At 39.9% G+C, this 27,400-nt stretch overlaps 2 protein-coding genes across 6 annotated transcripts in view; both read right to left on the reverse strand.

The window, feature by feature from the left end:
- The window catches only part of usp19 (ubiquitin specific peptidase 19), a 33,434-nt gene extending 32,678 nt beyond the window's left edge, over positions 1-756 (reverse strand). For all 4 annotated transcript variants that reach the window (XM_088082578.1, XM_088082577.1, XM_088082576.1 and 1 more), the window contains exon 1: positions 436-756. The gene's annotated coding sequence lies outside the window, so the exon portion shown is untranslated. The remainder of the gene's footprint in view (positions 1-435) is intronic.
- Positions 757-2,499: 1,743 nt separating this feature from the next.
- lamb2 (laminin, beta 2 (laminin S)) overlaps positions 2,500-27,400 on the reverse strand; it is a 61,443-nt gene continuing 36,542 nt past the window's right edge. The window contains exons 11-36 of one of the 2 annotated variants that reach the window (XM_042491459.2): positions 27,018-27,197; positions 26,643-26,755; positions 24,652-24,731; positions 23,637-23,772; positions 23,362-23,520; positions 22,691-22,818; positions 22,480-22,609; positions 22,172-22,364; positions 21,137-21,280; positions 20,411-20,642; positions 20,037-20,206; positions 18,755-18,790; positions 15,690-15,914; positions 15,382-15,599; positions 15,138-15,234; positions 12,803-12,984; positions 12,497-12,687; positions 12,068-12,252; positions 11,253-11,494; positions 10,454-10,657; positions 9,401-9,545; positions 8,564-8,771; positions 8,309-8,450; positions 6,523-6,699; positions 6,267-6,426; positions 2,500-5,503 (exon numbers count right to left, since the gene is read on the reverse strand). In XM_042491459.2, the coding sequence (XP_042347393.2) occupies positions 5,367-5,503; positions 6,267-6,426; positions 6,523-6,699; positions 8,309-8,450; positions 8,564-8,771; positions 9,401-9,545; positions 10,454-10,657; positions 11,253-11,494; positions 12,068-12,252; positions 12,497-12,687; positions 12,803-12,984; positions 15,138-15,234; positions 15,382-15,599; positions 15,690-15,914; positions 18,755-18,790; positions 20,037-20,206; positions 20,411-20,642; positions 21,137-21,280; positions 22,172-22,364; positions 22,480-22,609; positions 22,691-22,818; positions 23,362-23,520; positions 23,637-23,772; positions 24,652-24,731; positions 26,643-26,755; positions 27,018-27,197 (4,214 nt within the window). In that variant the 3' untranslated portion in view covers positions 2,500-5,366. The remainder of the gene's footprint in view (positions 5,504-6,266; positions 6,427-6,522; positions 6,700-8,308; positions 8,451-8,563; positions 8,772-9,400; positions 9,546-10,453; positions 10,658-11,252; positions 11,495-12,067; positions 12,253-12,496; positions 12,688-12,802; positions 12,985-15,137; positions 15,235-15,381; positions 15,600-15,689; positions 15,915-18,754; positions 18,791-20,036; positions 20,207-20,410; positions 20,643-21,136; positions 21,281-22,171; positions 22,365-22,479; positions 22,610-22,690; positions 22,819-23,361; positions 23,521-23,636; positions 23,773-24,651; positions 24,732-26,642; positions 26,756-27,017; positions 27,198-27,400) is intronic. The other variant, XM_088082581.1, reaches the window with a different exon arrangement.

The raw sequence follows: 27,400 nt of genomic DNA on the forward strand, positions 1-27,400 counted from the left end.
AAGCACAATTCCTTGAGTCATTAACATTTAAATATTACTTTATTGTACCTGGATACATATCAAAGAGTGCGAGGCAATACAATTCTTGGGCTGCAGATAGGAGTTTGCATATATGCTGTACTTGAAATAGCTGTCTTGGCTTTACTGGACAGAAGTAACAGCCCACATTACTACAACATAACGTTAATTATCAATACGATGACTACACTTGGTTTGCAGCCGGTGTGTTACAACAGAGCGCCGGACAGGTCAAACAATCAAACGCTCCTACAGTCTTCGAGGAGCTAATGTCATTAGCTACACCAAGCTAACGCTAACTGACACGAAAGGGACTGCCTACTTTAAACAGGCAACATAACATGACACATCGTGACACCTGACGCCCGACTGTTAGTAAATACAAGGTTAATATTGACATTGAAAATGAAGACTTACGGGGCTTGAATTTGGCGAAAATTGGATTCCGTGGCTGCTAAGCTCCTTCACGGCCGCGGGCCCCTTCTCTCCTACCCGCACTCGAAACCCCGCAGTACACGGTGTTTCTGGAAGATTCTTTCCTTTATCCGGGACCCATTTCTGGTCAATTTAAAGTATTCATCCCAGAGATTTAAACAAAAGACGCCAACTGCAGAACTCCTCGGTCTGTCGGTACCATTCAGCCTCTGCGGGGTGAGTCCTACTTTGTTTGGAACAAATTACAGTGCCGCCCGGCCATACGTGATGTGAAATGAGTGCGCGCATCGACCAGACGGCCACTTCCTGGCTGGCGCGTTCACGTGATCTGTAGCCTTCCTTTACCCCTCTCTCTGCATTTATCTTTCTCTCTCTCTGTCTTTCTCTCTCTCTCCTTCTCTGTCACAGAATACATTTCAATCAGTCCATTCAAACCAGGTTGAAAGTATTTGTTTTTTTAAACAGTATACGTTTTGATCTTTTGCTCTAGTTTAATCATCAAGATTGTATTACCAACAGGAGAAGAAAGGAATTAATGAGGCCCTTAAAGGGATAGTTCGCTTTTTGTAAAGTGGGAGTCCTATGAGGCAGTGATAGACCTGCAGCTCCTGTGTTCAGTGATGTCAAATCAGTTTTTCTCAATAGAGTCTGGTGTTTGGGTCATAGGTGACTGATGGAACTTCTGCTTCAGCTAAAGACCATCCCAGATCCTCCAGTCAGTATTCAATGGTGCCCATGTGCCTGCTCTTTACATGGGTGCATATTTTTTTTTTAACCTTCAGAGAAGGGGACTGACAGGGCCATGGTCATCATGCATCAAGACCCCTACTATTTTTAGACAGGACCCTTATCCCAAATGACACCCAGGGGCCTTGTGTCAGCCTATGAGTCTGCATTATTATGCTGTTGACAGTGATGATGCAAACCTGTGCAACTCCAGTGGAGGAGAGCATGACCACACGCAAAGAGCATCCAGAGAATTAATCACAACACTGATGTCTGAGTCCTTGAAATAAAAAAAGTAAAACATTTCACTGTATATCAGCTCATATTTGCATTTTGTATCACACACCAGATTGCAAGAATTGTTTAGTTTGTACAGAATTGTTTGTTATTCTTACCCCCTGACCTCATCATTATTTTAGTTCCTTTATTGTCATTCTGTTTTATATGAGATAATTTTCTTTATTAGCATCTTAACTGCTTATTTAAATGGTTGTTTCTTTTACTCTTTTTCAGCATATATGAGCTTAATTCTCATATCTACATTTTACTTATTTATGAACTTGTATTTTTGAACTTGCGCCCTCATATGTTCATATACAGTGCTGTTTATTATTTGTGCTCTAACATTCTTCATGTTCTTAAAAACAATAATAATAATTATTATTATTATTAGTGTTTGCATGCACATGTTTGTCTCAACTTTACATTAGGAGTAAAAATAATGATAAAAACAACAACAATAATAATCATTATTATTATTATTATTACTAACTGTAATTGTTCTAAAATCCCAAGTAAAATATACTGTGCTCCAAAACATCATCCAAACACTAATTTAACAATATGACTATATTGCAATTGCCAAAAATCTTTACAGCCAAACCAAGCACTACAGGCAAAATGTCTCCAGTTCTGTTGTCACTCCTTTACTTTTGCTTTCTCTTTGTATTTGCCTTTCTACTCTGCCAAACATTAGGGCTGGTCTTGGCTATGCTGTTACGTCCTGTCATATCAGCAGTATATTAAGTCCCATTTGCAGTGATCAGACATTGTTGGAAAGTTTGGGAAAGAGACAGCTGTTAGGTCTGCAACAACACAGAGTTTGTCATCGGGCACATCAAGGACTCATGAGCATCATTGCAGAGCACAAAAATAGAACTGGGACATCTTACACTCTTGCAGATCCTTGTGTGAACTCGTGCTCATTCACACCACAAGGAAGCAAGGTTAGAAAATAGGACAGTATTAAGCACGGATACTGTAATTTGATTTCGTAATGCCTCCTTATAAAGATGCTCAAAGAAGCTCTTTCTACACAGAGAAAGTTATCCAACCTTTATTCACAAAACTGTACACAAATTATCTTTACACAAGCTTCTTTTGGTATTTTTGGCTTTGGCAATTAGTTATCAAAATCATGTGGCTGTCAGTTTGATCTAAAGGGAAATATGTGTATAAAGTTAGATTGTATACACATACTAAAAAATAGTACAATGAGCAAAATGTCAAAGACACTGGAATACTATAAGGCACAATTAAACACTAGATACCAAAGAGTACTATGTCACTACAGTGAGGAATCCATTACTACAGATCTCACATATTCCATCACAGTACATTTGATTTAAAAAAAACCCCAAAACATCCACAATCTGCGGGTCACACATTTGGCATTCATAAAAATGAGTTTCTGTTAATGACTATAAGGAATAGTTCGACATTTTGGAAAATAACTTGTATTTGCTTTCTTGGCAAGAGTCAGAAGATCAGTACACTCATATCTGACCACTGTAGGAGACTGTTAGCTTAGCTTAGCATAAAGACTGGAAACAGAGGGAAACAGCTAGCCTGGCTACATCCCAATGTAAAAAATGCCTACCACTGCCTCAAAAATTCACTGACATGTTATATCTTGCGTAAAAATGACACGTTGTGGTTTCACAAGGACTTATGTGCCAGGTTATTTCTTGGATAGGAGCTGAGTACCTGCCCGGCTGGCATATTCTAAATGTCTAACAATCTTAGAATTTCACGTTGTGTGGACGTTAACATTATGACGTTTTTCACTTTACTTCTCTGTATGTTAGGTTGAATGTCATTGCTATATATATAAATTGTTACTTAACAACACAATTTAAAACCAACAAACCAACCATCGTCAGTATTTTACGTCATACTGACATTGGCATGAGATGTCCTAACTTTGAATTTTGGTACCCAAAATAAATTCAACCAAATATCAACAGCTATCTTTGTTGGTAGCCGGATGGGTGGAATGTCAGTTGGTTGCAAGGCAACTTCGCAGCGACAACAAGACTCCTGGAATTCAGAAGTATAATATGTTAATTATTGAACTTCTGCGTTCCCAGGAGGTGACTTGATTTTGCCATTTAACCTTCTGAAATCTGGATCGATATAATTTTTCCTGTGCTGCATTCAGACACCTTTCACAAGCATTTAAACTTATAAAACATTAGAAATTTGGTTAGGTTTTTTTCTAAAACACGGGAGAAAATGCAAGAAATTTGTAAAAGGTATTAATGGTAGAGAGAATACAAGAAAATTATCAAAAGCTTCCAAAAATATAGTTACAATTATTATAATTATCTTTTTATTATTTTGTTTTGTTTTTTGTTTTTTAATTTAAAAAAAAGTTTTTACTATTTATTTTATTTTCAAGGTCATTTTCTTGTATTTTTTTTGTGCAAATTCTTGCAAATTTTTGGGTCACTTCTTCTTTAGTTTCTCATTGCCTTTTTCCATTTTTTTTTCTTTAGTTAAATCAGGCTAATTTGCTTGAGTTTCAAAGCTAACCAACTGCTGGCTGTAGCATCATAACTGTCCCACAGTCTGGTATTAATGCTCTCATCCAATTCTGGGCAAGAAAGCAAAAAAGCCTGTTTTGTAAAATGTGTAAATAGTCCTTTGAGTTTGTCCTGAGGGGGGTGCCAAAGGGAATGACACATTGTTACCTAAATATAGAGAGTCTATCCTCTGAACAGTGACTTCAGAACATGTCAGGCTCAGCAGACCATAATGTCTGGACCAAAGTTCATCCACACAGACTGACAGACCGACCAATAATGGCATCACTAGAGCCGTGCCACTAGCATACACTTTACGCTAACATGCAGCTTTCACTGCTGTCATTATTACATTATTCCTGTGTAGTAATAGTTTACAGCCCTCCTCCTACTCCAGGCAGAGGTGGTTTTTGGGCTGGTTCTCTATTGGCTTAGCAGAGTCAAGCAGTTCATTTTATTTTCACATAAAAATGGTCATATCTTTTGTTTCCCTGTTATTTATATAAAGGCAGACAAAATACAACAATGCATTGTTAGCACCACAGTTGGTACAAATTCCTAAATTTAAAATCCATATGAATGCAATAACCCTTGTTCGTCTTAAAGCTCGTTGATACTACACAGGGACGAAGATCTATTCCCTTGTCTCTGCTTTTTGGCTTTTTTAAAAATATTTGAAAACATAGTTAAAGCCTTTCAGTTTTTAGTGATCTTACAGAAAATCTGTTTCAATTTGAACAGATTTTCATTCTGATTTTATGTCCTCATGCACCCAAAAGTTGTTGTGTTTCATTCTAAAAGAAGACACTGTCCACTGCAGTTTAAATAAAGTCCTCACAATGAGCACAGCTCAGAATATGTCTCCAGTAGTTACAAAGAGAAAGAGAAAAATGGGCAGAAAATTATATTGACCCACTTATTATGCCACAGTCACTCTGAGTAAATTAAAAATATAAATCAACAATGGTTCAACTACAGATTGTTTGCAAGGAATTATTTTCACCCAAATCTAAGTTGTTATAACCTTTCTAGATTATAATTTTAATTTTTCATGTTCAAAACACAAATTTAAACAGATACATTTCCAGATTATTTTGAAATAATAATAATTATTATTATCAGAATATAATAATGTGCACAAATTCAAATCAAAATAAAATATGTGATATCATAAAACCTTTTCATGTTCAATTAGGTATGTTTACGTATATATTCCTAAATATGATAGCAATCTTTTTAAATTCACATGCAGAGTGATAAAATAACCACCCCGACCCTCCACTTTGATAGTTTCTATAAAGTCTATTGTACAGTTGCTGTATCTGGAGAAAATACCAGAATAATATGACGATGCTCCTGTTTTTCATCACATGGAGTAGTGAGTTACTGGCATGTGTTGTAGATCTGGATTTGTTTGTTGATGTCGTTAAGGATGGCTTTCATCTTGTCCTCTAAGCCGTCCAGCTGTCGAGCTTTCCCCTCCAACGCCCTCTGGTTCTCCTCGTAGTTCTTCTCCAGCTCTGTGGGAGGCAGAAATATTAGAAACATATTTCTGTGCACCATTTAATTAAAATTCAAGATTGTTTCTTACCAGTAAGCCCCCTATTCCTACCGCAAGAGCTCCAGTCCTATTCCTCTGATTTCTCAGGTCATGCAGCACCAATTTTAAAAGCATTTGTGTCTTTCAACTGCATAGACAGCCCAGTCTTATGAAAAGACCATCTTTCCAATAATGAAATACTTCTTCATGCATTGTTATTTCTATTTCTATAAGCCTATTTCCCTATAATGCTTGCAATGCATGAACCAGTAAGGCCAGTATGTTATTGTACTGTTGTGTTTATTGCCTTTAATCTACTTGTATTTCCAACTGCTTTTTTTCTATTGGTTCTATTATTTCCCCTTTACATTTTTATTTCTGTGTGCATTAATCTTAGCAAATTTATATGTGTACTGTGTTATTATCTGCTAATCAGTCACCTGATAAGTGCTTTGAATTGCACTAACCTGTGTGAAAAGTACTATACAAAAAAATATTCTGGTGTCTTGACCTCAAACTACAGCTGGAGGATCCAATTAGCAGCTGACCCTCTGTTTTATGTTTGTGCATTTCAACTTGCATCTAAATAGCTTATGTGAATAGTAAAACATAGTAAAACATCACTTCTATACATTTGTAACAGATTGTGTACACTTGTCATGTTTCAACAACACCACACAGATGCGCACGCACACACACACACACACACACACACACACACACACACAGATATTAATGAGCACCTGCTAGTCTTTGGAGCTTGTTCTGAGCATCTCTCAGTAGTTCCCTTGCTTCATTTCTGAGGCTCTCTGCCCTTTTCTTGGCATCCTGCACAGCCTTGGCCTTTGTGTCGACCCGCTGCTGCACCTCATGGAATTTATCTGTCAGCTGGCCGTCCAGAATCTGAGCATCAAGACAGGAGATAGTTTTTTCTTAACAAGTTGTATGTGCTTTCTAATGAGGAAAAGCCGGTGCGCACACACAAACACAGACACACACCTGCTTGGCTTCGTTTGCCTTGTCCCGTGCCATGGTGGCTGTTTCCTCGGCTCGGGCTGCAGCCATGCTGTTGTTGGCACGTTTGGTCTTCAGGGCATTAATCTCCCGTCCCAGGGTTCCCAAGCGGTCCATGGCATCATTCAAGTCCTTCTCACTGTTGGATGTCTCCGACTCAATCTGAAGAGAGCGTGCACAAGCAAAGTGAATTCTGATTCTTCTGGAGTAATATCATTACAAAGTTTGCTTGCATTGGATTAAGCATTGTGTTTTATTATGTGCAAGGCCTGGATGTTTAAGGAGTTGTGCTATGAATACAGATCGGACATAAATTTAGAAAAAAAATCCATAGATTTTCTTGCACTAGCCTGTCAACACATGGGTATCATTATATTACAATATAATACCATATCTGGCTCTTTTCCTGCTATATGTTCCACAGTGTTCACCAGCTGGTCTCTAACTGTGTTTGTCTGCCGTTTGGAGCTGAGCAGGGAGTGTAAACTGGATTTAGGAAAGCTTTTTTGCTGAAAACCAACACGTTCCCAACTCCTCAAATAGGGCAGCTTGGTCAGTGACCCTAAGCTTCAAACTTTGATGCTCTAGGTACCCCTCTAGTGTCAGGTCTGGACATGTCAGTTTCTGCTTGTTATATGCACAGTATCATTTAAAAATAAACCAACATGTTCACAGGAAATGGAAATTCAGCACCAAAACTTCCCTGTTCAGTTTAAAAAAAGATTGTGGTTTGGGTTAAAATGTGTTTCACAGGAAACACAAACAGCAGTCTCCTGGGTGAAAGTCTTGTGTTTGTTTGACCCGTCCACCTCCCCTACATCCTCCCTGCGCAGACTTTATGTGTAAGTTGCTCTGAGCATCTAATATTACAACAGATGGGTTTACACTGGAGTTGGTTGAAAGCCTGATTTATCTCATACAGAGGCCAAATGATTTAAGTATCAGGAACTGAGGTGTAGCAGAGCATCAGTATTTGATGACCTGGGAATGAGAATAAGTCAAGCAAACAGCTCCCTTTGAGGCACAAATCAACACTGATGAGAGCAGTGAGACTGAAAAACAACAAATTTAAAAGAGCCAAAACGTGATCACTTGAGATCAACTAGGAGTTGGCTGATAATTCCTTGTGGGTTGTGACTCCAAGTGACACATTTTGCACATTATTCCATTGTAATGGAAAATGATGATGACACAATAATAAGAATTATAATATGCATATATACAACTTATTAATTGTTATTAATTTGTTATTATTTATTAATTAATTATTATTTATTTTGATTGATTATATCATTATTTATAATATAAAAAGTAATATTATATATTGTTATTATTATATTATATATGATATATTATATCAATATAACAATGATGATTAAAAAATACTGATTATGGCAGCAGGTCAAATATAACAATACTAACACTAATACTACTACTACTACTACTACTACTCCTAATAATGATAATAATATTAACCTAGCCAGGATAATAACAGTGAATAAGAGGAGAGATTCTTCTGACACATCCAGTGGAGAGAAAACATTCATATAACCTTATAAAACACTGATTATTAATATTTTGGTGCTGGTAAATATAATGTCTTAAAACAATTGTTCCACTTGCAGTGACTGGCATCAATAAACTACAATAACTACCTGTAGAGATATGGGCAGTAGAAGTTGTACTTATTGCACAGCACTTATTTTACAGTTAACCACTATTACGACTCAGACCTTAAGACCTTTTTTTTCGGGGTTTTTTTTTTGGTTACCTGTGCCAGTCGGGCTTCGGTCTCCCCAATGTCAGCTTTGGCTCTCTCTATGGCCTTCTCTGCTGAAGTCTGGGCGGTCTTTGCATCCACCAGTGCCTGTTTGACCATCTCTGCGGTGGTCTTCACCCCCTCAGCACTGTGCCTGTTAGAACAGTTATAGAGAGGATGAATAAATATGGAATGTTTGTTCGTTCAAATAATTATATATAATTATATATCAATACATCGGTTTTAGGTCTGTCTCTTTTTGACAACCTTGCCCTCTTGGCATCCAGCAGCAGTTGCTCTGCCCGGCGGACATCGTCCTGCGTCTGCTGCAGGATGGTGTCCACATTGTAAAGGCTGCGAACCCTGTCTTTGATTTCATTGGCGAGGTGTCTGATCTGCGGGGTTGAAGCAGGGATGGAGAGCTCCAACACACGGTTCGCAACCGCCTCAATGCTGTCTGGATCGGCACCCTCCTCTGAGAGAGAGACATGAGAAGTGGCAGGGATCACATAGGGGACTAATTAACAGGCAACATTACTATGTTCTTGGTAAAGTTGCTAAATGGACATGATAAATGCCTGGTGGTGCCTTTCTGGGCAGAATTTCACAAAGCATTAAAAAGCATACTTAATATTGATCTGCTCTTTTTCACACAATTCTTCAGACATGCTGATTTTCATGCAATGCACTCTGATAAATATATGTTTGATATTTTGATTTCTGCTTGCAAAAAAAGCTCTCACAAGGCACTGGTTACTTCCTAAACTCCCCATAATACGGGAGTGGATAGATGTAGTAAATTATATTTATGTTATTGATTAAAAATGACTTTTTCTCTTCGCCTTCGCCTTGGATAAATTACTCTGTTATGTTGTTCTACTCTGACCGCTACTCTGTTTGACTCTAAAGCCTTTTTTACAAAGCTTTTATATGTGGACTTTGTCTCTCCCAAACTGTACAAAATTCTTAAATTTTAGAAAAATCTGAACAGCAGGGGGAATTAAACTGTCTGTTTGATGTATGTTCTGTACCCTGAACTGCTGTCCAGAAAAAAATAAAGAATTTAAAAAAAAAGAAAAAAGAACAGCAGACTGTCAGACTCACGATTGAGGAAGTCTCTGATCTGTTTGATGAGGTCTCTCAGGTCGTTGTTGGAGCGCTCCACTTTGTTCTTGGTGGCAGTGGCTTTGTCCAGAGCTGCCTGAGCTTTACCCTTGGCCTCCTCTGCCTTGGTCTTGGCGTCTGCCACCTGAATGAAAGGCAGACGTACTTACAAAAGGACACGAAAGGCTAACAGAGGCTAGATGATAGATTTTTTGTTAATCCTTCACAGGAAACTACATTTATTATGCCAGTTCATTTACAGGTAACCACATATAACATCTTTTGGTGATATTGGGCTGTTCCGACATGGTTTCTTGTCTTCATCTCGAGCAGATTTACTCTGTCAGACCCTCACGTCAGGTTTAATAAGATTTGGGGTCCTTTCATAAAACACATCAGGAGGGAGAGACCACATCTGTGAGTTGATTGTCCTGCTCAGTTTTACTGTACTGTTATTTGTATTCTAACCCCGGAACTTTGCTATCCTAGCTTGCAAGGGGCCTGCCTTAATCCCCTTTGCGTACCGATCTCTTGGACTTCATTTCTGACTCAAAATTTATGAATTGTCATAAATGTTGTCATGATTTGACATGTGTACATGTACATTTTATTTTCTTTGGTTTGACTGAGTGCTGGCAGTCTATTTTTTTGCTTTTGTTTGTTTGTTTGTTGCTCTTTTTTGGTATTCTGTCTGTTGTGCTTACTTGTTGTAATTGTGTTTAATTGAAAATTGTATGAATAAAATGTACATAACATAACATAAAAGCCTATCTGTAATTATCCACAGGAAAAATAGAAAAATGAATACTAAAAAAATATTCACTACTAAAAAATATCCAATAATAATAAATACTATGTTGTGTACAAAATTACAGTTTGCAAAAGTGTAGTAGTTAAAAACAATGGTTGATTAAGAGCATTAAAAAGTGTAACGACCTAAAGGCAGCACTTTTAAGAATTGTTTATGTGATACAGTCATGCAGTTAAGGATGCCATGCTGAATATTTAAAACTGCTGAGTGTCAAAAGCACAGCTACCATAGTTGTCTCATACCTTGGTAAAGAGCCCCTCCACCTCTCTCATAGCTTTGTTCAGCTCCTTCTCTGCGTGTTTGGCTCTCTCCAGAGCATTGTCAGCTGCTGCTACAGCACCGTTACAGTTTAGGCCTCCACAGTGGCGGTTTCCTTCATCGTCACGGCAACCTGCACCCCCGCAAGGACTTTCCCCACAGGGTGCATCACCTGGGGCACCACAAACCTGTTGGGACAGGTGAACATGTACTTTTATTTGTATGTAAATTATCAGGTGGAAGTGTTTGTGTAGGAGTGAGACACTTCACTCTACTGCCCCATAAAGCCAAAATACGATGAGTACACATTTTGGAGAGAAGGCCTACATCTCTATGGCCAGTATCTCCAACACTCAGCAACTCACTCACACCAAAATAATCTAGATTCTAGAATGATAAATACCACTACTGATCCATGAGAAAAATATAACTGTCCCTTTAAATTTGTTTTTTTAATAAATTATGCTATTATGGATTTCAATATAAATAGTGGACAGACCAAATACAAAGAAAAAACAGAGATACATGTAATCCCTATGGAACTTGGAGAATAAATAATAACAATTAAGTTTATAATCTAAAAAAAAATGTCTGAAAGAAGATTTTTCAGTTTATCAGATATCCAGATTAGCAACAGTTCTGAGCAGGTTCAAACTATTTTTTCCTCAAATTTCGCTCCTTCTGAAGTTACTAATCTCTGCCTTTGTATGGCTGTATTAAAGAATGCTAAACAACTGTATCAATGCTAACAGCTGCTTTTAATAAAGAAATATGTCATCAAACCTTCTCGTTGATCTTCTTCAGGTCCAAGCCCTGTGCTCTGGTGTTCAGGTCTGTAAGTGCACGCTTGTTAGCAGCATTTTTACGGTTGAAGTCATCCTTCTTGGCGGAAATGAGGCGCTCTGTACGGCGGCGAGTGTCTGCAGATTGGCTGACTGTGCTGGGCCTGGTGGTTGTTGATTCGTTAGCACGTCGCTCCGCATCACGGGATTTGTTGTAGGAGCTACTGATGCTGTCGTATGCACCTACAGAAAGGAAAGAAGAAGGATATTACATTTTCAATTACCAAATTTTAGAGCTGCAACAATTAATCCAATAATTCATTCATCAATTTGTTTTCAATACTAAATTAATCAGCAACTATTATGATTAAAGACTATTTGGAGCAAGACATTTTTTGAACAAAAAAAAGGCAAATTTCTCTGATTCTTAAATGTGGATATTAATTCTTTGGCTTGGGAAAAAAAAACATTTGAGGATGTCATCTTGGGCTTTGGGAAACACATTTTCACCATTTTCTGAGATTTAATAGACCAAACAACTTATCAATGAATCATGAAAAAAAGACAGCTTGACAATGAAAATAATCAGCCGTAGGCACAGCCCTACTGCATCTCAAACGTATTGAACTGATGCTGAAGTAAATTTGAGGATTATTAGGGGTTTTAGACTCTTGACTCAGAGGAGGAATCAGAGTATTGATGCTGCCTTTGAGGGAAATTGAATAGTGAAGGCACAGTTAATATCAGCAGCAGAATGTTCGGGTTAAGAGTGTGAATGTTTGAATAAGGGAGGGCTATCCTTCCTCTTTTTCTCACCTAGGAAATTAGAGTTTTTCAGGATATCCAGTTGGCGGTGCAGCTGCTCTGAAGTGAGGTTGAGCTCTTTGGCCTCTCTCTCCAGAGCACTCAGCTCTTTGCTGGCCTCAGAGTTGCTGTCCTGAACGATGGTTAGATCTCCTTCCAGACGGTTCAGGGTGTCAGTGGTCTCACCAATCTGCGCTCTGAAGGGCAGGACAAGCAGTTATTGAGAGGTGTAAACTGTAATACTGATAACGTTAAAGGTAGTACTTTGTTCGACAAATCTAATAAATCTTTTAATCGGGTTCAAGTTTTTTTTTTAATCAGTTACTAAATCAAGTGTCATTATCTTGATATTACTATCTTACGTGTAAGACTGTGAATGACTTGAGATTGATATTTTTACTTGGGAAACTCTTACAATGCATTGAAATGTCACAACTGTACCTCAGGTCTTCAATAAGCTCCATTAGGGTAGCGACGGCTGCAGCGGTGGCATTGCGTGCATTAACAATGCCCTGAGCTTGTGCCAGTTTCTCCTCCAGGTCTCTGAAGGCCTTCTCATAGGCCCCAGTAAGCCCAGTGGTCTGAATCTCATGGGCACGCTCTGCCAGAGCCTTGGTACGGACTGCCAGGTCCTGGCAACGAGACAACATTGTGAAGAGAATGATTACGGTTGAATCATTATCAGTTATTCAGTATTTCAAATTTGGCTACTGAGGATCAGAGCGCCTCTGTGGCACGACTCTGCACCTGCACAATGCGATCCCAGTCCCCAAAGCACTGGTGACAGGGCTGACAGTTGGGGAACTGGCCAGAAAAGCCTCTGGCACACTGGTCACAGCGGACACCTGAAACCCCCTGCTGGCAAACACAGTGGCCCGTCACTCGGTTGCACTGAGAGGTCTCAATGCCACGCCAGTCACAGTCACAAGCTGGAAAGGAGAGAAAAGGAGGGAGAGTGCAGTGAATACTGAAAAACAGGACCAAGCTTACAATGAGAATATCTTATCTTGTTTACAAATATCTACTGTATATTAACACAAAAAGAGTATTATTGATTGATTATGAGGCTGTTTTAAGGCTTCATACTGGTTAGTTGTTGAGGAAAAGCAGTGGCACCATGGGACACCACTGCTCAAAGTAACTGTCAATGTGACACATCCAGAATTTTAATATAAAGCATATAAGGCATTTTTCTAGGCAAGCCTGAATTCTACATGTTTGAGTTCATCATCACCTTTTATGCAGTTATTCACATCTAATCTTGAATTTAAATCTGGATTATTCTGAAAATAAAATTTACAACACAACAATTATTTGAAGCTAATGAGAGGAGGCACATATATGGATATAGCACTAAAACCTGGGCCAAAGGGTTTTAATGGAACCTGATGTTTTTCAGTTGTAGCTATCTCCTATCCCTCCCCATCATATACATATATCAGTGTATCCTCTACACTACCCGCCGCTCCTTCAAATGTCGTTTTTTTTTTTTTAAATTGCAAATACACCACTGCCGCATCACAGCACAGTCCTGCACTGCGTTGGGTGTCGCGAGTGCTGAGGCAGATAACTATCTTGCTCCGTATCTACTCTTTGGGGTAGATACCACCGCCCCCTCCCACCCCCCAACAGAACTAATTGGTGCCGACGTTAATTAGCTACTCGCATCCAGGCATCAGGTCGGAGAGTCAGAGGAGTGTTGGCTTGAAAATAGCGTGCAACTTACCGGAGAAAAGGTAGACTTATTAGCTTAAGAAAACTTATAATAGATTTTATTAGTTAAATAAACATTCGCAAAATATTGATGGCCAGCTAAGGCTACGTAGCTTAAGTTAATTGGGCCTGGTGCCAACTCAACTCAGTGTCGCTAACGTGAGTAAACTAATTGATAGCATTAAGCGATATACACGCCATGATGTAACTGCTGACAGCATTTTCAGATGAGCTTGTTCAAATATTTTTCAAAGAAGAGAAAGACACCTGATGAGGATGGCGCTAGTCAGGTATCATTAGCCTTTTTACTGACTCAAATTATGATGGTTAGGTAAAAAATTATGTTCACACTTGTAATCAAATGTGACGTGAGTGTAAATTATCTAACGTTAATGTTTTATGTAATCGTATAAGACAAGTAACAGACAGGGAGGAGCAGTGGAACAAAGTGAAGGAGAGCAGAGTACAGGAGGGGGAGTGCCGAGTGAAGGAGCAGGAGAGCAAAGTGATGGTGCCGGAGAGAGAGATGAGAGGAGAGGAGAGGAGAAAAACATAAAGGGAAACACAGGCTATCAGGCTGGGACCCTAAATGGGTTGAAAAAAATAAATAAAAAAATAAATAAAAATTATTGTTTCTATTTGTAGGTGAAGACTGACTTGAGAAACAGGCTGCAGGGGGATCACCTTGCAGCATGTATGCTGCTGAGCATCAACGGGCCACCTCTTGGGGAATTTCCGTACAACAGAGCCTTAGAGCTGCTCTACAAAAAACCAAGAAAAATCCATTGTTCTGAGCCTGGGTGCAAACTTTGCCACTGATTACAGCCCCATCAAGAAATTATTATTTATTGTTTTTATTATTTTATTGTTGAATTTTTGTTATTATTTTTTATTTTTACATTCAGCCTTTAAAAAGCGTCATTTGTTTACGCCGCCACGGCTCCCCGGAGAGCCTGCCCCCGCTGCTGAAAAAAATCCTAGAGGAAACACTGTATATCATAATTATTTGGGCCTGTTTTTAAAGCAATCAAAAGGGTTGGTGATTGATAAAGAGAAGAAGATGATGATAAAGTTGTGGAGATAGATCTCAGTGTCTGTGAACTTCGAATAAGTTGTGCACACATTGATTGTTCTTTAATTGTGCTTGAGGCATTACCAATCTCATTTGCAATCGATCAAATTACCATAGGTCTGTGGTAATTCACTTTTTCTTGTTTGCACAGTGATGCAAAAAAAACACTTTGCAATCCCTCTCTCTCTGCCTGAGTAGCTATACAACCATACAGCACTTCACTTTTGGTCTCTTCACTATGTTCATAACAACAATACCAATTCCTAATAGCATGCTTTATGTCTTTTTGTTTCTAACCTCTGCACAGTGTCCGGGGGTCTCCCCAGTAGTTTTCCTGACACTCTGTGCAGGTCTTTCCGCCAAAGCCGTCACGACACTGACACTGCCCAGTGAACTGCACACCAGAGAAACAGGAAAAATAGAAGCATGACATGTCAATTTATTTTGTTTCTGTCTGTGTGAATGAATGTGAACACATTAACTCTTGTATTACATCATGAGATGTGCTTATCTGAATGCAGTCAGGTCCACCTGTGCCTACCTCGTTACATGAGGAGGTGACTGAGTTGTTGGGGTCACAGCCGCACGGTTCACAGCCCCTCCCGCTGGCCAGGTTCCAGTGGTTGGGGGCGCAGTGGTCACATGTCAGACCTATGACGTTTGGCAGACACTGGCATTGCCCTGTGGCTCGCTGACACACACAGTCCTCCCGCTCCATACACTGGCCCCGGTCAGTACCCAGGAAGTTACATGTGCACTCTGACAGGAAAAAAAAGCATCATCATCATGTAAACATGCAATTCAATGCTTTTCTTTTTGTGGAGATTTTTCAGTGAACAGGTCACTCACTCCTGCAGTTGCGTCGGGAAGCGTCCCCGAAATAGCCGCTCCTGCAGATGCCGCAGTTGGGACCCTCAGTGTTGTAGAGGCATTTCCTGCACTCTCCGGTCTGCCTGTCGCAGGAATCCATGTCGGACATGTCTATGTTGTTGTTGCACTGGCACAGCTGGCAGCGCCCTCCAGGCTGAGAGGGGTTGCCATAATAACCCGGAGCACATTCCTCACATCGCGCTCCTTAGTTGGGTGAAAAAGCAAAAAGGAAAGAGTTACGATAAGAGAGGAGTGGAGGAAAGTAATGATAATATTTAGATAATTGTTTTTAATTGAAATATGTTTGCATAAGGAATGGATGCAGTGCTCCATGGGATTTCCAAAGCTGTTATTAGGATGTATGAAACAACAGGAAGCTGCAGAACAATCAACAGGTAATCAACAAGTAATGAGGACTCTACTAATATAACTGAATTTTTCCAAAACTGGGACTCAAATATTATCAGTGGACACTTCTAATAAAAAGTAACATGTTAGTCCAACACTTGGCTGTACCCATCTCTACAAAGCATGAACATGATATTATATTAATACAGTATGTTAACTAGAATCAGTGTTGTTATGCATCATCACTCAGTGGGTTGGGTTAACCAGCTTTCATTAGTTGTGTATTTGTCATCATACCCTTCTTCAGGAGACTTTGCAACATAATGTATTTGTTGATTACACAATAGATATGGCCCTAACCGAAGCAGTGATGTGCAGTGCTAATATTCTGTAATTCTCAACCAGGAAAGAGGCAGAAGTGGAGCGCAGAGAAAACAAAAAAACGCAGGGTCGCAGGGGACTAATATTATCAGATGAAGTCTGTGTTTGGTGAAATATGGTAGATAATTTTCTGTGTATTTTTGTCTTGACAAATTACATACATGGAAGATTCAAATGGGATTAAGATCACAGATGACCTTGTAATTCCTGAGGTCCCCAGATAGGGCTTGTAGCACTGATAGTCAATTTAGAGCCCACAGGCTAAATCTGGCCCCGAACAGGGTGCCGGGTAGCCCCCAAACCATTTTCTGATTAACAATAAATATAAAGTGATTCACACTGGGAATTGTTTTCGTACTTTCAGTATGCATAAGGTGCCAGAGTGCATAAAACAGCTTGTTCATCAAAAAAAAAGTAACAGTAAAGGATCCTCTGCACCCAAAGCCTCCAATGTCCTAAAATATTCGAAACATACTCAAATCCTGGAAATGTCCTGAAATCCTAGAAACTTTCAAAAATCCTAAAAATGTCCTAAAATTCTAGAAACATCCCAAAATGCAAGATATATCATAAAATCCTAGAAACATGTATGGGGCTGCTGCAACAGGCCCCTGGCCTCCGGTCATTTTGCAAAAGTGGCCCCCAAGAAAAGCAAGTTGAGCATCCCTGATTCATGGACATTAACACGGTATGATTTTTACAAGATGTCTCAGTTTGCTTTGAGAAACTCCGCAAACACAAAAGTAGCCCCTACAGAAGCACCTCAAACTGCACAATATTGTCCCACACTGTGCTGTGTACTGTTTTTTGCTGCATCTGTACCATACCCCCTGCTATAGACTGCCCCACACACCCGCAACAACAGACAGGCAGTGAAACTATTATTTTAGTATTTTTTCCTCACTATTATGTCTTATTCGTTGTCCCTTCAGGTGGAGTCAAAAGATGAAATTTTGCATATTTGAGTCTAGCAGGAAATGGAGCACAGAAGGAAATTAGAGAAAGAAGAAATGAGAAAGTGGGGAGAGGTAAAAAGTAGTGCTGTGCTGGCAGAGTAAAGGCTGAAGTACAGGGGAGATTAGATGAGCTTCGTAGTTGCATGCCTCAGAAAACCATTTTTAATCCAAGTTTTAATCCATGTCTGTGAAATGGATGCCCCCCCCCCCGGAAGAACTATACAATCACCACAGTTCTGAGTAGACACCCAAGATTAGTGTCACCAATTCAGTATCCAACCAAATGTGTCCTCTTCTGTTCCTGACTTGTGACGTTATGATAAAGGATATGAAAACATGTTTTGTGAGGTCACTGTGACCTGTGACCACTAAATTCTAATCACATCATTCTTGAATTCTATGGGACATTTGTGCCGAATTTGAGGAAATTCCTGTGACGTGTTATTGCGTTTAGGAGAATGAGACAGATGCAAGGTCACGTTGACCTTGACCTTGACCTTTGACCACCAAATTCTAATCACTTCATTTTTAAGTACAAGTGAACCTTAGTGCAAAGTTTTAAGAAATTCCCTCATGGCTGTCTTGAAATATCGCCTTCACAAGAATTGGGTGGGGCAAAGGGAAGGAGAAGCATTGGTGAGACAGAGGCAGCTGTCATTTTGAAAATCAGCGCCCTGTCCTCCTTTATCTAACAGACACAATGATTCAGTGGACATCTAAGGGTCAGCAGCTTTTTTATGGCTATATTGTTGTATCAGTTTATCAGTTTTCTCCAGCTCATGATTGCTTAACCACCTCAAACATCTTTTCATTCACAGATGAACGGTTAAACCTAATTCAAACAAAAGAGAATAGAAGCTGACCCAGACTCAGAATCAACACACACCAGTGCATACTCTGTTCCCATATTGCCCTTCCTCACAGTGTCTCCCTCTTACTTTGAAGGGTATATTTTTGAGCATTAAATGACACTTTTTGACACAATGACTCAAAAATAATGAGTCTGGGTCAGGTCCTTGTATTCGGAATATTTAAATAGACCTGGTTCAAATCTTGTTTTTATATAATTAACCCACTTATGTAATATAATTCTGATATAATGTTGAGTATTTGTCTCTTTTTTTGCCATATGAAACATGGGCGGTCAGATGAAAGCTCTGAAAAGGGCTTAATATTATTCTTTGAGCCAGGTCTCACACATGGGCAGGAGTGCATTGTGGCACAGCACCGCTGATGGGAGGGGTGCTGAAGCCATGCATGGGTGGGATTGGCAAAGTGGAGGGATGGTGGAAAATATAAGAGAAGGAGGAGGAGGAGAAGGTGAAGGGGAAGGGACGAGGGTCAACCATCATTACTCACGCTTAAAAATGGTCGCCCCGGAGCGTTTAACAATCCCTGTGCCAGTGGTACAGGGGTGGGAGGAAATGAGACAGGTTACTATTCACCATAGCCCACTGAGAAACAGCATTCGTACCGCATTTGTGTTACAACATCGATCTTGTCACACAAGGTAGTGAATTGGAGTTTTATTGCGAACATTTTTCAGAACTGCTTTAGAGGAAGATGATCTTAGTGGCTGACTCATCAAGTCAACTTGAAGATCCTTAAGTCGACTAAAACATGAATCTGTGGTGATAAAGATGGACTCTGCTAGACTCCCCTGATAATAGGGATGTATGTATATTGGTGGTCCCCAGTGGGTGATTCCTAGTGACATGGATGAGCCCTTTTTCTCTAACGCCACAGTGAGGTTGATATTATTGGCTTCAGACATTAAGTCCGTCACAGAATGAATTGTACTTACTTTGGTAGTCCCTTTATAAATTAATTTAGTGCCATCATCAAGTCAAAATTTCAAGTAAAATTTCCAAGTACCTGGGGACAGTAATGACATTTCCATCAGCCTCAACTATTTTTTTCCATAATGCTTATTAGCACCATAACGCCATGCTAACTCGATAGAGTAACTCGATAGAGTTAGCATGGCAAGATTGTGTAAAATGAATGCAGAAAGCATAACATTATATCCACTTAATATCAGCATGTTTGCATGCGGATGTTAGCATTTAGGTCAAAGCACAGCTGTGCCCAAGAAAAGCCTTACAGAGCTGCTTGCATGGCTGCACATTCTTTGAGGTTGATCTAAATCAATTTGAACTGTAACATCAGCTCAGTGCAAGACAAGTTTCCTACAAACCGGACTATTGAGGCACTAAAACAACATGAGATGAAATGTCACTAGTTTGTCTTTTTGAAATATATTAAAGGTATCTTTCTGCTTAAAGTCACCCACCAAAGTGCCCTGTGACTTGATAAAAACACATCACAGATACATTTAAACTCAGATGAGGTTTTGTAGTCATGTTTTAAAACCCAAACACTGACATGAAGTGCCTAATGAGAAGCAGTATGATGATGCTGTGCTGTAATGTTCAGGTGTGAAACACTTTAAACGGGCATTCACAATGTTCTATAGAAAATGCATCACCCACACACATATCTGAATATAGTGATGATGTCATGAGCATCACTTACTGAGAATGAGGAAGAGAAAAAGAGCAAAAAACAAGAACTGATGGAGCAGGAGGGACAGAAGAATTATAGATGCACTGTAATGGTACGAGCATCGTGCGAGGTTTACCTGTGTAACCCTGGTTACAGTTGCAGATGATTTGTCTGTTACGGTTGTCCTGGTAACAAGATGCAGCAAAGTGGCGACCACTGTTGGGGCCATCTGGACAGGGGCAAGGACGACACTGGCCACCAGATGTTATGCCCAAAACTGGGTTACCATAGTAACCATTGGCACACCTACAGAAATTTAAAAGTAGTCTTAAATACTAGTAAAACCTCTTGTCAACAGCAAGGTAGAAGTATGCATAAATGGAATTTTCAGTTATCATATTTATATTTATTTTGTTCTTATATGATTGGGAGAATTAACACAACTATAAAAAGACGATATTTTTTATCTTTTAAATGCTTTTCTTTATCCTCATCACACTGAAACATCACCTGTCACACTTGTCTCCTCCCGTGTTGTCCCTGCAGTTGATGCAGGCTCCGGTCCTCTGGTCACACCTGTCTGCGTGTCCGTTACACTGGCAGGGTCGGCAGCTGGGGAAGCCCCAGTGACCCGTCTGGCATCCGTCGCAGCGCTGACCAAAGGCTCCGGGACGGCACTGGCACTGACCGGTGAACTTGTCACAAAGTCGAGTCACAGAGCCTTCCAAGCTACAACCACAGGCTGGACCAAAGGAGGAAAAAAGAGAAGGAGGGGCAAATGTGAAGGAGAACGATAGGAGGAATTCAAGTGGAGAGGGAATCAAAGACAGAAAGTGAAAAGAGGGAAGAGGATGACTGAAGTAAAGGGACTTTGGATTTGTGATTGTATAGTGAGAGACTGTAGAGGGTGCTAGCAGCATAGCATATAACTATTCAAAGGCACTGTTCATTAGGTGAAAAGTAGGATATCTGAATTCAGCTCCTCTGCAGACCAATGTAACAATCATTTATAAATAGAATAAACAAACAAAATGCAAAAATGTTGTCAGCTGTGTATGAGATCAAAAAGTTTGAACTTCTCCTGTTAAATTTATATATTAGCTGCATGGCCGTTTGCACTGAGCCCTTCCAGTGAAATTTCTTACCAGTTCAGGGGTGTATAATATCGAAAATGTTTTTATGTTACATCATATCCTCCATAAACAGGTCTGGATTTCAATGTTGAGAGTTTCTTACCCATGCAGCCGGAGGGTCCAAAGCCATAAGTTCCTGGAGCACACTGGTCACACCGTCTACCAATCACATTGGGCCTGCAGGGACATTGGCCCCCGCGGACATCACACATGGAGCTGACGGACCCCTGAGGATCGCAATTACAAGCTGGAGGAGAAAAGAGCACAGGCATGATGTCACTGAACCCTAACATATGGGAACATCCTGCACATTGAATTAGGGGCCACAAGGGTCGAACAAAAGCTGAAAATATCAAACTGAGTGTCAGGTTACTGTGATTAATTATTTGTTTTACATGTATTGATTCATTTTATAATGACAATAAAAGTGTTTCATCAGAAATATCTGTCTCTTTAGCTGCTAAATCTTCCACTATGTTCACCAGTGAGTCACTAACTGTGTGTGTCTGCTGCTGGTGCTGAGCAGGTAATATATATTTGCTCTTTGTAGTTTTTTCACTGAAAACAGCTGCCTACCATGGCTAAAAAAACAACACAAAAAATTATAAAATTTCAAACCAAACAGCTAAATAATGAGCTGAAACTCACTGTGAGGTTCCACAGGGTAGAGGGGTGCTGGACACTCAGGTGATAATTCTCTGTAGGTTCATCAATACAAGCGACTCCATTCACTGTGTCACATTGTTTTCACAGTGCTGTTAAGGAATCCCTTTTCTATCAGTGGGAATGAGGCTAAACTGACTAAAACTGTATCAGTGGTTTACCAACTGGTGGGGGGTGGTCCAAAAGTGGGTAGCATGTCTGTTCTGAATGGACCACAAGTGACTGGCAAACGTGTCAATTTTGTAAAAACAGGAGAAATTTGGACCAGTTCGGAACCAGTGTAATAGATGAATTGCTGTAGTTTTTGTTGAGTCTTTCATTTTAACTTCACTGATCTGAATAATGAGGTTCTGTTTACATTTCAGTCTAGTCAAAGGTCAGAGTAAAGGTCATGTATCCTTACTGACATTATAAACATCATGAACATCATTCAAACAATGCAACAGCTTTTTAACAAGGCTTTTTTTTTACTCACGCAGAGCCCCGTCATTTATGATGGCCGACATGCTGGTGATCAGCTTGGCACAGGTGTCACTCATCAGTGGGCGGGTTACACTCTTCGCCCCCTCGTGGCAGCGGTAGCGTTCATAGGTCTGCTTCCTGATGTTAGAGGCTGGATCTCCTGCATTGAACATCTCCATGGAGGAGTGGCGTGGCATCAAGGCAATCTGGCGCAGAGAGCAGAGATTTATGACAAGGAAAGAGGAGGAGATGTTTATGTTTGGGATGAAAATGACAATTTGTTTATTTATTTTAGAGGACTAGGGAAAAAAAAGATCTTACAGAGTCCACAAGGAGAATAGCGCTGGCTCCGTTGAGGATACTGTTGGCATCCTGATAGCGCCTGAACTCAAAGCGGAGGGTGTAGGTCACACCTCTCTCCAGACACACAGGCTGAGGAGGGACCATAAACCTGGAGCAAACACAGTCAGCACACAGTTGATATTCAGCAGTTATGTTCGTGTGTGTGTGTGTGTTTTTTTGAGGCACAGACCTGGCTCCAGCCGGCAGGGAAACCAGGAGTCTGTCATCATCTGGGATGGTGTTTCCACAGGGGCTGCTGGTAGGAATCGGCCCTGGGCGGATCACTGTTATTCTCACCTCCTCCCAGTCTCGGGGCATCTGGTTAAAATCAGTGTAATGTGGTTAATATGCAGTCAAAAGCAAACTCATTATGAATTATGAGTGTTTGAAAAGGGGAGGAGGCTAGTTACAAAATAATGGCTACCTAGATGATAGGAAATAGATCAGAAACGCTTTGGAAAATGCTAAAAATGTAAAAGATAAATGATTGACAAACAAAAGGCTGAAACACAACCCTCAGCAGGTTCCTTTACAGATTGTCTGGACAGGAAAGACTGAACACAGGTCATGGAATAGTTTGAATTTTTTATTTTTTATTATTTTATTTTATTTATTTTTTATTAAATGAAGTTCAATACCACTTTGTATATCTGTTAAACATGTGATTTAGCTTAGCTCACTTCCCAATTACCCCAATAAAGGATTAAAGAGTAGAATTGCTCTTCTCATCTAACTCTCAGCAAGAGAGGCAGTACACATGTTGCACAAAACTTTGAACTATCCGTTTTTATCACTTCATTTTGATCTGAGCAGTCTACAACAAGCAAGGATAAGTGTACATGTACAAACACACACACAGACCTGTGACTCGTAGCGGATAAGCAGGTCATATTCCATGGAGTAGGGGATGTTACTGATGAGGAACTCCAGAGTGCCACCCTCAGGAACCCGAGCAAACCCAATGCCTGTCCATGTGGCGGGGCGACCCAGCTGGTGCTCCCTGACCTCCACTGCACAGCCCTGAGAACAGACAGAAGTACTCAGATATGTACTGTATTTTTTATATATTTCCATTCTAAAGCCACATAATCACTCCAATACAAAAGTGTTCTGATGAAGAATAGACATGGACTCACCTGCCCCATTTTGGCCAACTCAGCCTCATACAGGTAGTGATCCAGAGCCATGAAGAAATATCTGGACTCCACCTGTATACACTGGCGTCCTGTCATGTGACTGCGGCAGCGACACTGGCCGCTCTCCATGGAGCATCTACAGAGAAGATATGAATTGCTTTGTTATTACTATGATATTATGTGGTTTAGCTGCCAATGTGGGGTGCTTTGCCTTTAATCGCTAAACAATCACTATTTCAATTTTTAGCTCAGACTAAAAAGTCAATCATGCTAGCTGCTCTGTGAGGATGTACTTAAGCACAGCAGTGCTTTACATGCTAACATCAGCAAGCTAACATGCTCACACGACAGCATTAACATGATGATGTTTACCACGTATGATGTTTAACATGTTCATTTTAGCTCCGCATGTTAGCATAACTTGGTCATTTCTGTTATGCAGCAGCATTTGCCATTTCAACATTTAAAAAGTATTTTGCAAAGTATTGAACAAATTAAGATTATGAGCGGGTGATGGCACTGGTGGAAAAGCTTAAGGATGAACCAAATGTCATAAAAATCTGCCCAATAGTTAGTGAGAAATTTCATTTATAACCACAAATGTTCACCTAATAAAGAGGAAAAGTAAGGGGATCGTCTGGATCGTCTGGATTCATCCACTGGGGACTATGAATATAAGTACAAAACTTGATAACAATAGATCTTAAGGTTACTGAGATATTTCAGTTTGAACCAGTGTGGTTAACTGACAGATCTATGTCACCACCTCGGGTGGCTAACTTCAAAAAAGTGAAGTTTTTGTTATCGTATGGAAGCTGAAATAGTTTGTGAGGTTTGCGTTACGTCTGGTGGCATAGAAAATTCATCCATTAATTCATCAATATGACAACAGATGTAACAAATTCATTCTTCCAGGGTAAAGGTGGGGCCATCAAATCTGAATACACAAAGCTTCAGCTACTATTATTTTGATTTCTTATTCATAAAAGTCTCAGACTTCACGTGCGTCACTCACTGGTTGTCGAGGGCTCCTCCGATATCGCACTCGCAGCCTCGGCAGCCGTTCAGGTCGTGGCTCAGAGCCCAGTGTTCTGGCTAGAGACACAGAAGGACAGACAGAGGGCAGAGTGATTGACAGACAGAAACAGAGGAGGACAGAGCAGCCACTCAACAGACAGACAGTTAAACAGTTGGCTCCAGGCAGACAGGATGCATCACTCTCCATACTATTAAAGAGTGAGAGGGGAACTTCCACTACAGTTTGACTGCTGTTAACTGAGTCACAGATACTGTTTCTAGCTCTCTAATCCAGTAAACCAAACATTCATAGCTTTGGGGCAAACTATTACAGTCCTGTTCCTTTCAACTGGCATTGTGAGATGTTCTTCTCTTTCTAAAAGAGCTGACTTGACAGTGTGAATACTGGATCTTTTGCAGTCAGCAATTTCCCTTTCTTTCTCGAGTATGTTTTGGCTGATGGGTTTGTACTACATTTTGTGGTTTCTCCCTTATAAAAAGCTGGTTACTTTTATACTGTATTTGCAAAAATACAGTATAATTAGATTCTGTCCACAAAGTTTGTGGACAGAATCTAATCATCCATCCATCCTGTAGCTGGACTTGGACAGCTATTTGGAAAGCTAATAAGAGAAAGTCAGAGGCAGTAATGACATCAGCTTTTGCTCTTTATCGAGGCAGCTTCTTTTATGCGTAAGATAGTTTTACTTTTATTATATTTACGTTTGTTTTAAATATGCTTTGACCATGTGACAGTAAGGCAATTTTTATATTCTGGATGATTTTTAAAAAAAAAATCTGTCCAATATTGACATCACACTTTTGCTACTAAAATAAGGCTTCCCAGGGTTATTAAGACAGAATCCACTTTCGGACCAGGTCCAAGCCCTGACCATTTTAGGCCTGCTGTAACCCGCACCGACCGGACAAGCCTCAAATCCCTGGGCTAAATTTAGACACAGGGCCCAAGCAGGAGCTCACATTCCTGCTTATACTATTCCTAGCTGGGTAGGTTTGGGACAAGAGGTTAAATTATAACAGGACGCTGATCAGCAACCAAAGATCTCGGCCAAATCAGCAGCACTGGTTTAGAAATGACAAGGAAAAAAAGAAAGGTGATGTGTACTGGAGTTAAATGTATGGGATCTAGATTATGTTGAAAATGGAAATGTATCATGTTTTGTGTCAAACACAGGACCATTACCACCAGCAGGCCTCACTGACAGAAGCAGAGAGTAAGTGGTGAGGAGAGAAAGACAACGAGGAAATGACAGATAAAGATATCTGAGATTTTCCATTCAAGCCAGAATACAAAAGTTGTGCCCTTCTTTTCACAAATTCAATGTAAAACAGGGTGCAACTCCCGGGGCAGCAAAAGAAAATGAGTAAAATGGGAGAACTAGCAGGCCAAGCCCAACTGACCTCTGCCTAAGCTTAAGTACACCACAGGACCGCAGAGGATGACTAAGGCAGCCAGTATTTTTTTTAATTTAACTATCATTATAATTATTATTAATAACAATAATAATATTAATATCTTTTTGGTATAATTAGATTATATCCATTATTATGTATGTATATATATATATATATATATATATATATATATATATATATATATATCTTTTATCATTTTTTATATCCATTATTTTTGTCCTCTAAGTATTATTTGCTCAGTCCATCTTCTCTCTTCTTTTTCAGCTGCAAACACACATGCACCTAAACATACACACGAATGACCTCAATAAGAGTAAAATAGCCGGATTGCATATCAACAACAGTAAGATTACCATCATGCCTGATCATTTCTTTGCATGTTGGTTGTTGTTTTTTGTTTGTTTATTTGTCCCATTTCAGCCTGTCTTGTCAAAAATTCTGTCTCCATTTACCCCCATGTTTTGCATTGCCTATGTGTTTGTGTATGTTTTGCTATTGTTTTTGAACTCACTAAAAAAAAAAAAAAGAAAAAAAAAAAAAGGCCCTTCTTACCAAACACTGGTCACAGCTGCGTCCAGTGACAAGACGCTTGCAGAAGCAGTCTCCACTGACAGGGTCACACTGGGAGCTACCTGACACTGTTCCCCTGTGGTCACACCGGCAAGCTGATGGCACAGGGCAGAGGGAAAAACTGAGACCTTACCTTTTTACAGGTAGATAACTAGTCACTGCAGAACATTGAAAAACAGGTTTTCAAGTGAAAAACGACCTGCCACCAATGTCAAGCAAACTTCTAAATCAATTTCTACATGATCTGATTTGTAGATTCATTTCTATGCAATAGGCAAATGTTAGAATGACCCAGAGTACAATCTGGTTCATTCTTACATTGCTATGTTTATGTGAATTATAAGAGACTGTACTCACGTTGGCAGCCCTGAGGGTTTTCAGCGCTCAGACCAAAGAAGCCGGTCTTACACTTGTCGCAGCGTGGCCCCTCGACATTGGCCTTACAGCGGCATTGACCTCCCACCATGCCGAGGGATGGGTCAGTGTGGCTATCACACATCCCGCCGTTCTGAGAACCATCTGGGTCACAGTCACAAGCTATGGGACAAACAGGCTCCAGTGAGTTTAAATGACAAGTTAAATTGCATGAAAAGTTTAACTAAACTATGCCTGAGCTCTAATGCCCCCGCAGTACTGCAGATTTTCAGAAAATTCAGTTTTAGTTTGTGCTGCATTTGGATGGAAACCTGACTAATTTTACTACATAAAGTATCAATAAGTCGAAAAATGTTATCAGATTG

Source organism: Plectropomus leopardus, chromosome 9 (genome assembly GCF_026936395.1).
Source record: "Plectropomus leopardus strain MGB_pleo_1.0 chromosome 9, ASM2693639v1, whole genome shotgun sequence".
Lineage (NCBI taxonomy): Eukaryota > Metazoa > Chordata > Actinopteri > Perciformes > Serranidae > Plectropomus > Plectropomus leopardus.